Here is a 15,748-nt window from a genome sequence, read left to right as displayed (position 1 = left end):
AATTTACATTTTTATATTTTGGGGATTTGTGTTTATTTTGTTGTGTTACTAGGTATTACTGCACTGTTGGAGCTAGAAGCACAAGCATTTCACTGCACCTGCGTAACATCTGTAAATATATGTACACAACCAATAAAATATGATTTGAATATGATGGAAATACTCATCTGTACTCAGTTCTCCATTAAAGACCTGATAAAATGTGTCGTGTGACGAGGTAAATTAGATTCTGTACACTCACGTTTAAATTAAAGCAAATAAAAAGGAGAGCCAATTACAGGGTATATGCCGAGTTATTCTAACCATGTTTCTGTGTTCTCTTACAGTGTGACAGTGAGAGCGACCAGGAAGACAAGGTAAGACTCCATCTTAGTGTTTACCTTTCTCTACCAAGACATTCCTTTCTTCCTGCAATGCAGATCTTTTTCATGTATCTTTCATCAATGTGGTTTCAATGAGGATCAAATATTAGACTTTATTTAAGTGTACATTTCTATTTAATTAGAATTAAACATCTAGTTAATAACTGTGAGAGAGGCCTAATTAGCTGCACATTAATTATAAATGACTAAATGATGTGCGAAATCTAAATTGAACTGTTATGGCTTTAGATTACAGTTAAGTGGAGCTGCTATGGCTGTGTGCGTTTCCATTAGGGTTTATACAGTATTTTCTCAAATCGTTTCTCACAGAAGCATTGTGTTTACAAGACATAAACAATGTGCTTCACTGTCTTCACCTGTAGTATAATAGTAAAATAATAGTATAAAAAGTGTAATTCTTTAGTTCATATTCTTGAATTATTCGAAGTATTATTAGCCTCTCATCATACTGTATCGGAGTCTCTTATCTTAAACAGACTGCATTTTAATGCAACTTGGTCCAAAACCATGTGGCTCAGACTGGTCTGTCTGCTGCAAAGTTGGACCTTTGCCAGTGGTCTGAACATATTCACAGATAGTAGTCTCAGATCCTTCTGAGCAGCCATATTTCCCAGGAACAGTAAACTTGCAACTGTAAATCCAGCAAAAGTGTGATGATTTAGAATACCGTTTGTTGTTTTGTTTAGTCGCTTCTGTAAATTGAGTCATTACTCAGTGCCGTCAATTCAAATTACCCCTGCAGCCGTGACAATTCCTTTTGTTTCAGCAACACGTCGTAGCCTGTAATTCCCTTAGTGATTTTATTCATTCATCCCGGATCATGTTACAGTGGTGATGAACAGAGCTGAGCGCCACGCTGTACCTTTCTGTCATTGATTAATTGTGTATTAAAATAACAGAGGAGTGAATGAGTAAATAGGGGGGCTCTGACTGCCACGGTTCTCCTCTGTTACGGAGTAATTGAAGCTCAAGCTCCTCAGCATCATCCTCGTTACCCTGTAGTCACCACAGTCACTATCTGTCCCTGCCAGGCATCAGCCTCGTTACCCTGTAGTCACCACAGTCACTATCTGTCCCTGCCAGGCATCAGCCTCGTTACCCTGTAGTCACCACAGTCACTATCTGTCCCTGCCAGGCATCAGCCTCGTTACCCTGTAGTCACCACAGTCACTATCTGTCCCTGCCAGGCATCAGCCTCGTTACCCTGTAGTCACCACAGTCACTATCTGTCCCTGCCAGGCATCATCCTCGTTACCCTGTAGTCACCACAGTCACTATCTGTCCCTGCCAGGCATCAGCCTCGTTACCCTGTAGTCACCACAGTCACTATCTGTCCCTGCCAGGCATCAGCCTCGTTACCCTGTAGTCACCACAGTCACTATCTGTCCCTGCCAGGCATCAGCCTCGCTCTCTTTCTTTCTCTCGCTCCCTCTCTCCAGCCACCACCAGGATCATTTGAATTCTGTGGATGTGTTCTACTTTAGAACACGGCTGTGGAGAGGAAGGGGGAGGGGCACAGTCGTTTTAAAGGGTCAAATGTATTCAGATGAGGACAAACGTGGCTTATTTCGTTTTCTTCAGAATCAGGAAATGGAAAAAGTGTTCCCAGGAGAAATCCCGTTCTGCCTGGTGTAGAGAGGCCTCTGCTGTGCTGACAGGAGCCGCAGGGGCTCTGATAAGAGCCAGCTTTTCGCCTCTCTCTTATTGTGTGTGTGTATGTGTGTGTGTGTGTGTGTGTGTGTGTGTGTGTGTGTGTGTGTGTGTGCACGTGAGTGTGGTGGATGAGTGTGTGTGTGTGTGTGTTCTTTTAATACATCCAGTCAACGCTGTCAGAAGACATGGATGTTCTCCTGGGTGCTCTTTACAAAGTGACCTGTTGGTTGGGATTCCTCTAACATGACATGATAATGGTGTGTTGGCTGACAGATAGAAACCAGGGTCCTCACACACACATGCATGGATACACACATACACACACACTTGTCCATTATTAGCCCAATCTATCGGTCATTCCCTTTCTTCTCTATGACAGTGTCTCACATGCAGAGTCCTTTTAGAGTTAAGACATTGATAGGGACAGGGTGTTCTCATCCTACTGTCACTTTAATAGATAATATCACTATACCATGATTACTGTAACTGTTAGAATGTTAAAGAAGTGTCTGTGATTCTGTCTGGTCTTAGGCTGAAGGAGATGGTACACTGTCTATAGCACTGTCATGTCTCTTTGTCCCTGTAATAGTGACTGATGGCCCATCTCATTGTTGCCCAGAGTTTTCTTGAATGATATGTTCTGTCCTCTTTCATCAGGCAGAGTGGGCTGGTCCATCTCAGCTCAGGGCCTGCACCCGGGGTCCGTCCAGGGACTGCCGGTGGTTGATGAATTGGTGTCGGTATATGGCAGGGATCATCAACTAGATTCAGCCGCGGGTCGACTTATTCTTGAGCGGATGGTTGGGAGGCCGGAACATAATTAAAAATCATTTCTAGACTACAAATTGACCGCAAAAAGCCCAAACAGATATAATGTTTGACTAAAACATAATCATTTCAAACCTTGCTTACAAGCGTATACGATCATGTGTGTCTCTCTATTACGTGTGGGAATACTCGGGAACAGATTTCCTAAGTTTAAATCACTTGGAGCTGATCTCCTGGTGTTTTTACAGTCTTTTACGTCCTACAATGAAAATACCCCCCAATTTTTTTGTTGTTGAAATTATATATTTTTGTCTCAGAAAACTTGGGGGGCAAAATAAAACCAAATTCGCTCCGCAAGTTGGGGAAGCCTGGTATATCGGATACGAGTGAGAGAGGAAAAGCTAATCCCAATGAGTCTCTTCTCAAAGCTTTGGCCTGCCTGGATGTTCCAATCCTGGCTCTGGCTGCAAAGTGTGCTTGGCCCCGATTCCAGGTTCCATTCTGGAAAAGCTAGTCAGTCATTGATTGTGTTCCGGCTCTCTTTCACTTCCCAGGCTAGGCAGCCCGGGGATCCGGGCTCGAATCTGATCCAGGATCAGGTGGTTCTTTTTATTATTGCTAACAGGTAGGACTGGGCTGTTCATTTGGAGCAGCTTGAGTCCCATTATTACAGCAGGATTACAGGCAGGAGTAGAGGATAGGAGAGGAGTTGCAGAGAGAGAGAGGGGGAAGGATTCCATAGCCTAAAGGTGCCTTTGATGTGGCCCGCCAATATCCAATAACATTCCCCGTTTCATGGCGCAGTTAACGCCAACAGGTTTTTCACCATCTGAGAGCGTTTAAAGGCTGATGAGGCTAAAGTGAATGTAAAATGGGCTCAGTCTTAAACTTTAATGTGCACGTGTTTATGTGCCCAGAACATCTTTCAGTGATTTAAGAAAAATATCCTGTGCTGCTCCTTGGGCGTGTGGACACAGCGCATAGTTGCGTAAGCTTCAATTCCCTCAAATATATAGCTTTTATTTAAAAAAAAATGCTTTTCATGAGAAATCTTTTGAAGCATTAGTTATAAGATGGAAATGACTGTTCCATGGAAATGACATAGTCACGAGCACCAGCCACTCTATCCAGACCAGACTAGCTAAATGCTTAAGTGGTTTTGCTGGTAAGTGGCACCTTAAACTGCCAGTCAAATTATTTGCAAAGATATCTGGTGGTGTTCTAGTGCTTTTTACTAGACTAGAGCGTCAGCCCCCAGCCCTGAGTGACTGAAGACTACTTAGGCCTTTTATGAAGATGGCGAGTCCTCTCTCTTATCATTCAACAGTCTTTTTATTCCACCTGGCGCAGAGCCTCTTTACCTAGACCACACCTTCACTAAGTGTGTATTTATTCACCATCAGTCTATCAGCGTTTGGCCAGTAAGCAGTAAATGCCATTTTGAAAGCGGTTTGTGTCTTATTAATGACCTGGCATGGAAAAGTGGTGTAATTTGCCATAGTTGGCTCTTATTGGAGGCAAGGGGAGGCTGTAAGTGGGTGCTTTAGTGGAGCCGCCATGGAGAGGACCTGTTTGTCCTTGACATCAAATAAAGATCTGAGCTGGTAATATATTTGCTGTTTCTCTTTTTTTATTGTATTGCAGTGTTTGCCCTCAGGCAATTACAGCAGAAGTGTTGAGTTTCTCAATCATTCAACGAACAAACGGTGCTGTATATAAAAACATTTTATCTTCTCTCCTTCCCCCCTACTGCTGGGGAGCTGGATGAGTAATAAAAAGCAGAGAGCGACTTGTCACTGTTAAAAGATTGTGTTTTGCCCCTCCAAAGGAAGAGTATAGTGTTTACAGGCTTGAGTGGGTGCTCGCTAGGCCGAGGCTGAGGCTGATTGCTCTAGAGTACCCTGTCAGCCCGTGATTTGTCATGTACTCTATCATCCTTGTCACTCCGCAGAGCGTTGTCATAGGTAACGAATTTGTACCCCCCCACACTCCCTCTCCCCCTTCTCCCATATTTGTACCCAGTCCATGTAGGAAATTTGTATTTACTTTGTGGGAGTGTAATTTGTTCCTCATGGATAATATGACCCTTAGCGGAGTCGGATCATGGGTTAGTTGAAGTGATATTTTCCGGTAATGGTAGTCGTACATCATGGCTGTCAGGCCGGGTTAGGAGGCGAGCACATTATAGCTCCATTTTAGCACTGCAGGCATCTGGGATTATTTTCCATAACCAAGTATGACATGACCGCTTTGCGGAGTGCATTACATTTTACTAGATTTTTCTCCTCCCTCTGCAACTTCTGTGACTTTTCCCCAGGACCAGGAGGGAGGAGGGGGCTCAGAGCTGCCACTGTGATGGATACCCTGGAGTTCCAGCAGCCCCTGCCCAGGTTAACCAATGTCACAGACCTACACAGGTCCCCTCCATCCCACTATGGACAAATCCACACTCCCTCCGAGACTGACCACAGCAGCCTGCTCCCTAGCCCACACACACACCCACACACACACCCACAACACACTAAGCAACACAGAGAAAAAGATAAAGGGAACGAGGGAGAGGGAAAGAGCAGGCTTTTTTTTCAATAACAAAAAGCTATGAAATGAGTTACCATGGATGTGAGGAATATAAAAATGATTGTGTCTTGACATTTGTCCCTCTGAGCAATTTTCGCTTAAGACGGTGAATCAGAAAAACAGCCCTGACAGATAGAGAACGTTCAGACAGCAACACCTCTTCGTCCCTCCTTCCTCCCTCCTTCCATCCCTATTTCATCCAATCTTCACTTTCACGGACAGAAATTGTCCTCAGACATGGCAGAGAAGACAATGAAAACAGCGGTTAATGCAAACAATTTTTTTGTCCCTCCCAGGCAAGGTCAGCAGTGTAAATGCCACCTCTTGCCATTGACAAATGGTCGCACCCCTGTCTGGTAATCAGCCAGGTCCCAGAGGTGGGCAAGCAGGCGGAGCTCATTAGCGCGGCTCCAATTAATATTAAGACCCTAGTCCTTTTCCGAGCGCTGCACTGACGGCAGGCCAGGGGCGAGGGGAGGAAAGGGGAGGAGAGGGGAGGGGGTTAGATGGATGGATGGGGATGGACTGACGCTGGCTGGTTGACGAATAGCCAGGTCAGCATGCTCCCTCTCTCCACACAGTCCCAGCAGGCAGACACACACCCAGCTGTACATAATGACAAAGCAGAGCATTGGGCCATGAGAGGGAAGGTCAGCATGCCCTTAGGAGAGTGTTACCCTTCTCCCACTGACAGGTTGATAATTAAACACAACCAGCGTAGTCTATTTTATTAACTAGTTGCATGGTGATGACATGAGGCTAAATATCAGAGCAGTAAAAATGTTTGTTTTTTTTGCAATTTTTTTTTCCTTGTAGGGATTTGGGCCATTTTAGTAGTTAATATAACACTAGCATGTAAGGGTATTTTTATGTTCACTTAGCATTCCAGTATATTGTGGGCAGCTCCTCCACAGGTATGTTTCTATGACCCTGCACAGATCTGTGTAACACTGGGGTGGTAGCCGTTTTGAATCTCTAGCCATTGTCTCTCCTTTGGTCACTGAATGACCTTGTGCACCCTGGCCAAAAGTAGTGCGCTATATACGGAATAGGGTGCCATTTTAGACACAGGCCGAGTCCCCAGTTGCTAGTTCCTAGTCACTAGTCTTCTCCCCCAGAGGGCATATCCTCATTCTGTCATTCTGTCACAGCACATCTCCCTGTGCTAACACTCAACATCTAGATGGGGACAATTATCAACATGTCACTAATGTCCACTCAGCAGCAGCACCCATGCCATACACCCCAAGCACTTACACTACAGACCTAGTAAATACATAGTGATAAAAGTGACAACCCCTGATCACTCGTTGGAAAGGTTAGAGACAAAGATAGCCATAGGCGGGAAGTGTCGTTGTTGTTGTGTGTTGTTGTTGATAGTGATTTTGCAATGCCCAAGCTGATTCCTCAGATTCCATTACCAAACAACCATGTCTCTCCTCTCCTCTCTTCATTAGAATGCTACGTCGAAAACACATTTATTTTAACACCCAAAAGGGCATCGGTTATATTTCTTTGCTAGACCTATGAAATTATCCACGTGTGCCTTTGATAGCTGTGAACGTCCAGTTTGGGTGTCGAAACATTGCAAGAGGTTGACTGCAGCCTGGCTATGTGATATTATACAAGGCCAGTGTTAGCTCTCCAGAGCCTTTGACCTCACCATTCATTTATTCCCAACAATAAAAGGTAATAATGTACACGGTTGAATAGGGACAAAGTTGCCAAGTCCTTGAAATTGAATGAAGGGAGAACACTCGGTAGTGAATGTTTCAGTGGCAACGTTTCAATTCCCAATGCAGAGGGAGAACAGGCAATGGAAAATAATTCAATCAGCAACCAAAACCATGAATACACCATTTGAATGAGATAGTCTCTCCTGTGGAAAGAAAATCCATTTGCATCTTTCCTGACCTGGAAAAGAAAAATATTCCTGGCAAATTATGGATATATATCACCGATTTTATGAGATCTGCTGCATACAGGAAGGCTTTGCTATGGAAACAAAACCCTAAGACCAGAAAAATGGAACATGGATGTATACATTGTGGCAGATTTTTTCCACAGCTCAAATGCTACTGTACACACAATACCATGTTGAGTATAAGCCTTCATAAACAAATATTGGTTAGGACTTTTCTATTGCAAATTATTTTACATGGATGAATGTTTTGGCTATTTACAGTAAATGTCTACTATATGTCCTCAGTTCTGATCTTATTTATTTTATTAGCACCGATACAAATGTTATTAAATCAAATCAAATTGTATAATTAATATGATTAACCAATTAGAGAACAACTTTCTATTATAACCCCCTACAGTGGCATTGATCAGACATACATTTACATTTACATTTAAGTCATTTAGCAGACGCTCTTATCCAGAGCGACTTACAAATTGGTGCATTCACCTTATAATATCCAGTGGAACAACCACTTTACAATAGTGCATCTAAATCTTTTAAGGGGGGGGTTAGAAGGATTACTTTATCCTATCCCAGGTATTCCTTGAAGAGGTGGGGTTTCAGGTGTCTCCGGAAGGTGGTGATTGACTCCGCTGTCCTGGCGTCGTGAGGGAGCTTGTTCCACCATTGGGGTGCCAGAGCAGCGAACAGTTTTGACTGGGCTGAGCGGGAACTGTGCTTCCTCAGAGGTAGGGAGGCGAGCAGGCCAGAGGTGGATGAACGGAGTGCCCTTGTTTGGGTGTAGGGCCTGATCAGAGCCTGAAGGTACGGAGGTGCCGTTCCCCTCACAGCTCCGTAGGCAAGCACCATGGTCTTGTAGCGGATGCGAGCTTCGACTGGAAGCCAGTGGAGAGAGCGGAGGAACGGGGTGGCGTGAGAGAACTTGGGAAGGTTGAACACCAGACGGGCTGCGGCGTTCTGGATGAGTTGTAGGGGTTTAATGGCACAGGCAGGGAGCCCAGCCAACAGCGAGTTGCAATAATCCAGACGGGAGATGACAAGTGCCTGGATTAGGACCTGCGCCGCTTCCTGTGTGAGGCAGGGTCGTACTCTGCGAATGTTGTAGAGCATGAACCTACAGGATCGGGTCACCGCCTTGATGTTGGTGGAGAACGACAGGGTGTTGTCCAGGGTCACGCCAAGGCTCTTAGCACTCTGGGAGGAGGACACAAGGGAGTTGTCAACCGTGATGGCGAGATCATGGAACGGGCAGTCCTTCCCCGGGAGGAAGAGCAGCTCCGTCTTGCCGAGGTTCAGCTTGAGGTGGTGATCCGTCATCCACACTGATATGTCTGCCAGACATGCAGAGATGCGATTCGCCACCTGGTTGTCAGAAGGGGGAAAGGAGAAGATTAATTGTGTGTCATCTGCATAGCAGTGATATGAGAGACCATGTGAGGATATGACAGAGCCAAGTGACTTGGTGTATAGCGAGAATAGGAGTGGGCCAAGAAAAGAGCCCTGGGGGACACCAGTGGTGAGAGCACGTGGTGCGGAGACGGCGCCGGAGATGCCCAGCTCGGAGAGGGTGGAGAGGAGGATCTGATGGTTCACGGTATCAAAGGCAGCAGATAGGTCTAGAAGGATGAGAGCAGAGGAGAGAGAGTTAGCTTTAGCAGTGCGGAGAGCCTCCGTGACACAGAGAAGAGCAGTCTCAGTTGAATGCCCAGTCTTGAAGCCTGACTGATTAGGATCAAGAAGGTCATTCTGAGAGAGATAGCAAGAGAGCTGGCCAAGGACGGCACGTTCAAGAGTTTTGGAGAGAAAGGAAAGAAGGGATACTGGTCTGTAGTTGTTGACATCGGAGGGATCGAGTGTAGGTTTTCAACAGAAGGGGTGCAACTCTCGCTCTCTTGAAGACGGAGGGGACGTAGCCAGCGGTCAAGGATGAGTTGATGAGCGAGGTGAGGTAGGGGAGAAGGTCTCCGGAAATGGTCTGGAGAAGAGAGGAGGGGATAGGGTCAAGTGGGCAGGTTGTTGGACGGCCGGCCGTCACAAGACGCAAGATTTCATCTGGAGAGAGAGGGGAGAAAGAGGTCAAAGCACAGGGTAGGGCAGTGTGAGCAGGACCAGCAGTGTCGTTTGACTTAGCAAACGAGGATCGGATGTCGTCAACCTTCTTTTCAAAATGGTTGACGAAGTCATCCGCAGAGAGGGAGGAGGAGGGGGGAGGGGGAGGAGGATTCAGGAGGGAGGAGAAGGTAGCAAAGAGCTTCCTAGGGTTAGAGGCAGATGCTTGGAGTTTAGAGTGGTAGAAAGTGGCTTTAGCAGCAGAGACAGAAGAGGAAAATGTAGAGAGGAGGGAGTGAAAGGATGCCAGGTCCGCAGGGAGGCGAGTTTTCCTCCATTTCCGCTCGGCTGCCCGGAGCCCTGTTCTGTGAGCTCGCAGTGAGTCGTCGAGCCACGGAGCAGGAGGGGAGGACCGAGCCGGCCTGGAGGATAGGGGACAGAGGAAATCAAAGGATGCAGAGAGGGAGGAGAGGAGGGTTGAGGAGGCAGAATCAGGAGATAGGTTGGAGAAGGTTTGAGCAGAGGGAAGAGATGATAGGATGGAAGAGGAGAGAGTAGCGGGAGAGAGAGAGCGAAGGTTGGGACGGCGCAATACCATCCGAGTAGGGGCAGAGTGAGAAGTGTTGGATGAGAGCGAGAGGGAAAAGGATACAAGGTAGTGGTCGGAGACTTGGAGGGGAGTTGCAATGAGATTAGTGGAAGAACAGCATCAAGTAAAGATGAGGTCAAGCGTATTGCCTGCCTTGTGAGTAGGGGGGGAAGGTGAGAGGGTGAGGTCGAAAGAGGAGAGGAGTGGAAAGAAGGAGGCAGAGAGGAATGAGTCGAAGGTAGACGTGGGGAGGTTAAAGTCACCCAGAACTGTGAGAGGTGAGCCATCCTCAGGAAAGGAACTTATCAAGGCGTCAAGCTCATTGATGAACTCTCCAAGGGAACCTGGAGGGCGATAAATGATAAGGATGTTAAGCTTGAAAGGGCTGGTAACTGTGACAGCATGGAATTCAAATGAGGAGATAGACAGATGGGTCAGGGGAGAAAGAGAGAATGTCCACTTGGGAGAGATGAGGATTCCAGTGCCACCACCCTGCTGGCTCGATGTTCTAGGGGTTTGCGAGAACACGTAGTCAGACGAGGAGAGAGCAGTAGGAGTAGCAGTGTTATCTGTGGTAATCCATGTTTCCGTCAGCGCCAGGAAGTCTAGGGACTGGAGGGTAGCATAGGCTGAGATGAACACAGCCTTGTTGGCCGCAGACCGGCAGTTCCAGAGGCTGCCGGAGACCTGGAACTCCACGTGGGTCGTGCGCGCTGGGACCACCAGGTTAGAGTGGCAGCGGCCACGCGGTGTGGAGCGTTTGTATGGCCTGTGCAGAGGAGAGAGAACAGGGATAGACAGACACATAGTAGACAAGCTACAGAAGAGGCTACGCTAATGCAAAGGAGATTGGAGTGACAAGTGGACTACACGTCTCGAATGTTCAGGAAGTTAAGCTTACGTTGCAAAAATCTTATTGACTAAAATGATACAGTACTGCTGGCTGGTGGAGTAGGCTAGCTAGCAGTGGCTGCGTTGTTGACTTTGAACGTGTAGCTGGCTAGGTAACCTCGATAGTTTCAGTACTACACCTTGTCATGATACAAAGCAACTTTGTAGCTAGCTAGCTAACATAACACTAATCAAGACGTTCCTTGTAGTGTATTTAGTTTCTACAATGCTGCTTGTCGGTAATAGTTGGCTGGGTTAGGAAAAATGGCGTCGCGGGGGACGGAAATAGCTGGCTAGCTAACCTCGATGGCTGGCTAGCTAACAATTACCAAGCTATGACAAAGACAACTAAGTAGCTAGCTAGGTAACACTGCACTAGTCAAATCGTTCCGTTGTAAAGTATTAGTATCTACAGCGCTGCTAGTCGGTAACGGTTGGCTAGCTGGCAGTGGGTTAATGATGACTAGGTGTGTTGAGTAAGTCTGGCGCCGCGTCGCGGCTGGCTAGCTCACCTCGATAATACTCAAACTCAAACTACACAATTATCTTAGATACAGAGACTACAAAGACAACTATGTAGCTGGCTAACTAACACTAACACCACACTAATCAAGTCGTTACGTTGTAATGTAATAGTTTCTGCAGTGCTGCTAGTCGGTAGAAGTTGGCTAGCTAGCAGTGATGACTAGCTAGCTAGCAGCTAGCAGTGTTGACTACGTTAGGAGGACGAAGATAGCTAGCCTCGATAATTACTCAATTACTCTAAACTACACAATTATCTTTGATACAAAGACGGCTATGTAGCTAGCTAAGAAGAATTGCTCAGATCAAACAAATCAAGCCGTTGTAATGGGGTGAAGTGTAATATTACCTGTGGAGCGAAGCGTGGTGCGACTGCTCGTGGTGCGACTTCTCTTGATAAAACAGTAGGACTCTTGTAACAACAAACATAGGGAGCAGCTAAGAGAATCTGATTGCATCCCAAATGGCACCCTTTTCCCTTTGTATTGCAGTACAGTTGACCAGATATATTTGGTTGGATCAAGACTAGGCCGTGGGCCGTGCCCTCTCAGGTGTCTATCCTCATCTTTATCCCCATCTATATTTATGACAGAGCGTTGTCTGTTACCAGCCTTTAAAAATGCATGTACTCAGACCTTGGGTTCAAACCAGTCTCTGGAAACCCGTTCTTTAGGAAAAAACACTATTGTTGTTATGCAGGACTCTTTCCATGGAGCCTATCTTCATCTCTCTCCGTCTGTCTGTCTGTCTCTCTCTCTCTCTCTCCATCCCTCTCCGTGCCCTCTCTCTCCCTGCCTGCTGAGAGTGATTTCTTAGACACTCCAAGGTTAAACTTTCTCTGTGTATGCGGAGGATGTCAGTCAAGGCCCCGCTCACCTACGCAGAAGCCCCCTGGCGACCGGCCAGTCACTCGCACACAAACCTCTGCCAACTCATTGCCCTTTTGTCAAGCCAACGATTCCTGCAGGTGCTCACTTTAGAATTTACTGCCTTTTTTCTCTCCCTTCATCCCTCTAAAGATCAACCTCGCCTTACCTACACAAATTGGCTCTATCCAGTGGCGGCCTGACCATTCGGGCGTTAGGAGCAGTGCCCCACTTATTTTACATTTTTCAAATAAATATATCTTATATAATTCATAGATTAGGTTTCAAAGGTCCTTAAAAGTGTACATTTTACTGTTTAAAAAAGATATTGTTAAAAACAAGCTGTTCAGTTCCCTACTACTCTGCCAGCAGCCGCTCCGGGTGCTCGGCCTGCCGCCCAGTGCTTAGATTGCATTACCAGTTATTACGCTGAGGGAGTACCATTAAGTGCACCGGGCTAGGGACCGTGACGTGAACGGGCAAAAGCGGTGATATCATGACACAAGGCGAGACCCAGATGCAGACACAGGAGGCAGATGGTTAGAGTCTTACAATGTTTAATAATCCAAAAGGAGTAGGCAAGAGAATAGTCGTCGACATGCAAAAGGTCAAAAGCAAATCAGAGACCAGGAGGTACAGAGTGGCAGACAGGCTCGTGGTCAAGGCAGGCAGAATGGTCAGGCAGGCGGGTACAGAGTCCAGAACAGGCAAGGGTCAAAACCGGGAGGACTTGAAAAAAGAAAATAGCAAAGGCTGGCGTTCGTGAATACGGCTGGTTGACTTGGAACGTACAAGACGAACTGGCATAGAGAGAAAGGAAACACAGGGATAAATACACTGGGGAAAACAAGCGACACCTGGAGGGGAGGAGACAATAACGAGGACAGGTGAAACTGATCAGGGTGTGACAGGTGAGGGAGGAGCGCCCTTCTCAAATTGAACAGTAATCTGCACCGTTCAGTCATGTTGTCAACAAGGCATCGTTCAGAAATATACAGCATATCTTTTCCATAAAATACAGTTGAAGTCGGAAGTATACATACACTTAGGTTGGAGTCATTAAAACTCGTTTTTCAACCACTACACAAATTTCTTGTTAACAAACTATAGTTTTGGCAAGTCGGTTAGGACATCTATTTTGTGCATCACACAAGTAATTTTTCCAACAATTGTTTACAGACAGATTATTGCACTTATAATTCACTGTATCACTATTCCAGTTGGTCAGAAGTTTACATACACTACGTTGACTGTGCCTTTAAACAGCTTGGAAAATTCCAGAAAAATTATGTCATGGCTTTAGAAGCTTCTGATAGGCTAATAGACAACATTTGAGTCAATTGGAGGTGCACTTGTGGATGTATTTCAAGGCCTACCTTCAAACTCAGTGCCTCTTTGCTTGACACCATGGGAAAATCAATCAAAAATTGTAGATCTCCACAAGTCAAAAGAAATCAGCCAAGACCTCTGAAAAAATGTGTAGACCTCCACAAGTCTGGTTCATCCTTGGGAGCAATTTCCAAACGCCTGAAGGTACCACGTTCATCTGTACAAACAATAGTACGTGAGTATAAACATCATGGGACCACGCAGCCGTCACACCACTCAGAAAGGAGACGCGTTCTGTCTCCTAGAGATGAACGTACTTTGGTGTGAAAAGTGTAAATCAATCCCAGAACAACAGCAAAGGACCTTGTGAAGATGCTGGAGGAAACAGGTACAAAAGTATCTATATCCACAGCAAAACGAGTCCTATATCGACATAACCTGAAAGGTCGCTCAGCAAGGAAGAAGCCACCGCTCCAAAACAGCCATAAAAAGGCCAGACTATGGTTTGCAACTGCACATGGGGACAAAGATCGTACTTTTTGGAGAAATGTCCTCTGGTCTGATGAAACAAAAATAGAACTGTTTGGCCATAATGACCATCGTTATGTTTGGAGGAAAAAGGGAGACGCTTGCAAGCCGAAGAACACCATCCCAACCATGAAGCACGGGGCTGGCAGCATCATGTTTTGGGGGTGCTTTCTGCAGGAGGGACTGGTGCACTTCACAAAATAGATGGCAAGCAAAGAGGCCTACAAACCTGACTCAGTTACACCAGCTCTGTCAGGAGGAATGGGCCAAAATTCACCCAACTTATTGTGGGAAGCTTGTGGAAGGCTACCCAAATTGTTTGACCCAAGTTAAACAATTTAAAGGCAATGCTACCAAATACTAATTGAGTGTATGTAAACTTCTGACCCACTGGGAATGTGATGAAATAAATAAAAGCTGAAATAAATCATTCTCTCTACTATTATTCTGACATTTCACATTCTTAAAATAAAGTGGTTGTCCTAACTGACCTAAGACAGGGAATTTATACTAGGATTAAATGTCAGGAATTGTGAAAAACTGAGTTTAAATGTATTTGGCTAAGGTGTATGTAAACTTCCGACTTCAACTGTATATGTTCTAATTTTCAAACTAGTTTTCATTGGGAAGACAGATAAAGACTTTTTATCAAAGGCAAACACTTTTGCGTGTGAAAACCCAGAATCCTACTCATTACTCCATGTGCTTAACCTACGTCAACTGGGGTGTTAATATAACTCCCTCATTGCTTGCTAATGGGGGAACTGCACCAATGAGATTGCAGGATTTCATCATATGATTTTCACAGCACAATGTTAAATGGACCGTCCTCGGATGTTGAAATTAACACCCAGAAGATATGCTCTATCAGGTACTCAGCAGATGGTGCCAAAGAGCAAATTGCAATGGACTTGAAAATACATTATCATGACAGTCATTGGGAGCCTTGGACCTGATAAACCGGACATCCACATTCATCAACAGTCAAAGGACAGACAGATACACTAGGTAGAACCTTCTTGCAGACCTCGTAGGAGAAAAAAAAAGCATGGCTCTGTGCCCAGTTCGCAACACTGTTTTTTGTTTCCCTTGCTGTTCATCAGATGCTAGCTAGTGGACACCAGCTACCGGCAAGGTAACTACCGGTAACTTGCTAGATCGTGTGACATTTTCACATCTAAGTTAACTGGCGAGCACATCATGCTGTGTGACATTGTGCAAGCTATCAGCAGTTAGATAATTTGTTTCCACTTTTTGCACTTGTCATGAGCTGGCTACTCGTTCTAAATAGTTGGTAATCAAAACAGTGGCAGCATGTGCAGATGTGGTGTTTCTGTTTTTACATGCAAAATTGAAATAGGTGTATTTATGCTGTTGTTCAAGTGCACAGGTCACTTTATATATCTTCCCAAAGAAACAACTTAATTTTTAAACTATTTCTATCATGCTGATTTGTTGACAACTCCCCTGCACCACCACCCGCCGCCGCCAACTGGGTATGTCTTTGCCTCTGGAACCGGTGTGAAATGTCTAGTTGGCGGTGAGTGCCTGTGGCATTGCAATTGGTGACATCACTTGCTCTGAGACCTTGAAGTAGTTGTTTCCGGGCCTCCCGAGTGGTGCAGTGGTCTAAGGCACTGCATTACAGTGCTAGCTGTGCCACTAG

The 15,748-nt window shown here is 45.7% G+C and overlaps 1 protein-coding gene across 9 annotated transcripts in view; it reads left to right on the top strand.

The window, feature by feature from the left end:
• The window catches only part of LOC106603524 (autism susceptibility gene 2 protein), a 505,996-nt gene that overhangs the window by 359,820 nt on the left and 130,428 nt on the right, over positions 1–15,748 (top strand). For all 9 annotated transcript variants that reach the window (XM_045717118.1, XM_045717116.1, XM_014197335.2 and 6 more), the window contains one exon: positions 327–356. In XM_045717118.1, the coding sequence (XP_045573074.1) occupies positions 327–356 (30 nt within the window). The remainder of the gene's footprint in view (positions 1–326; positions 357–15,748) is intronic.

This window comes from Salmo salar, chromosome ssa04 (genome assembly GCF_905237065.1).
Source record: "Salmo salar chromosome ssa04, Ssal_v3.1, whole genome shotgun sequence".
Lineage (NCBI taxonomy): Eukaryota > Metazoa > Chordata > Actinopteri > Salmoniformes > Salmonidae > Salmo > Salmo salar.
Note: the sequence above shows the minus strand (reverse complement) of the source record. Positions and strands in the feature narration are given on the sequence as shown.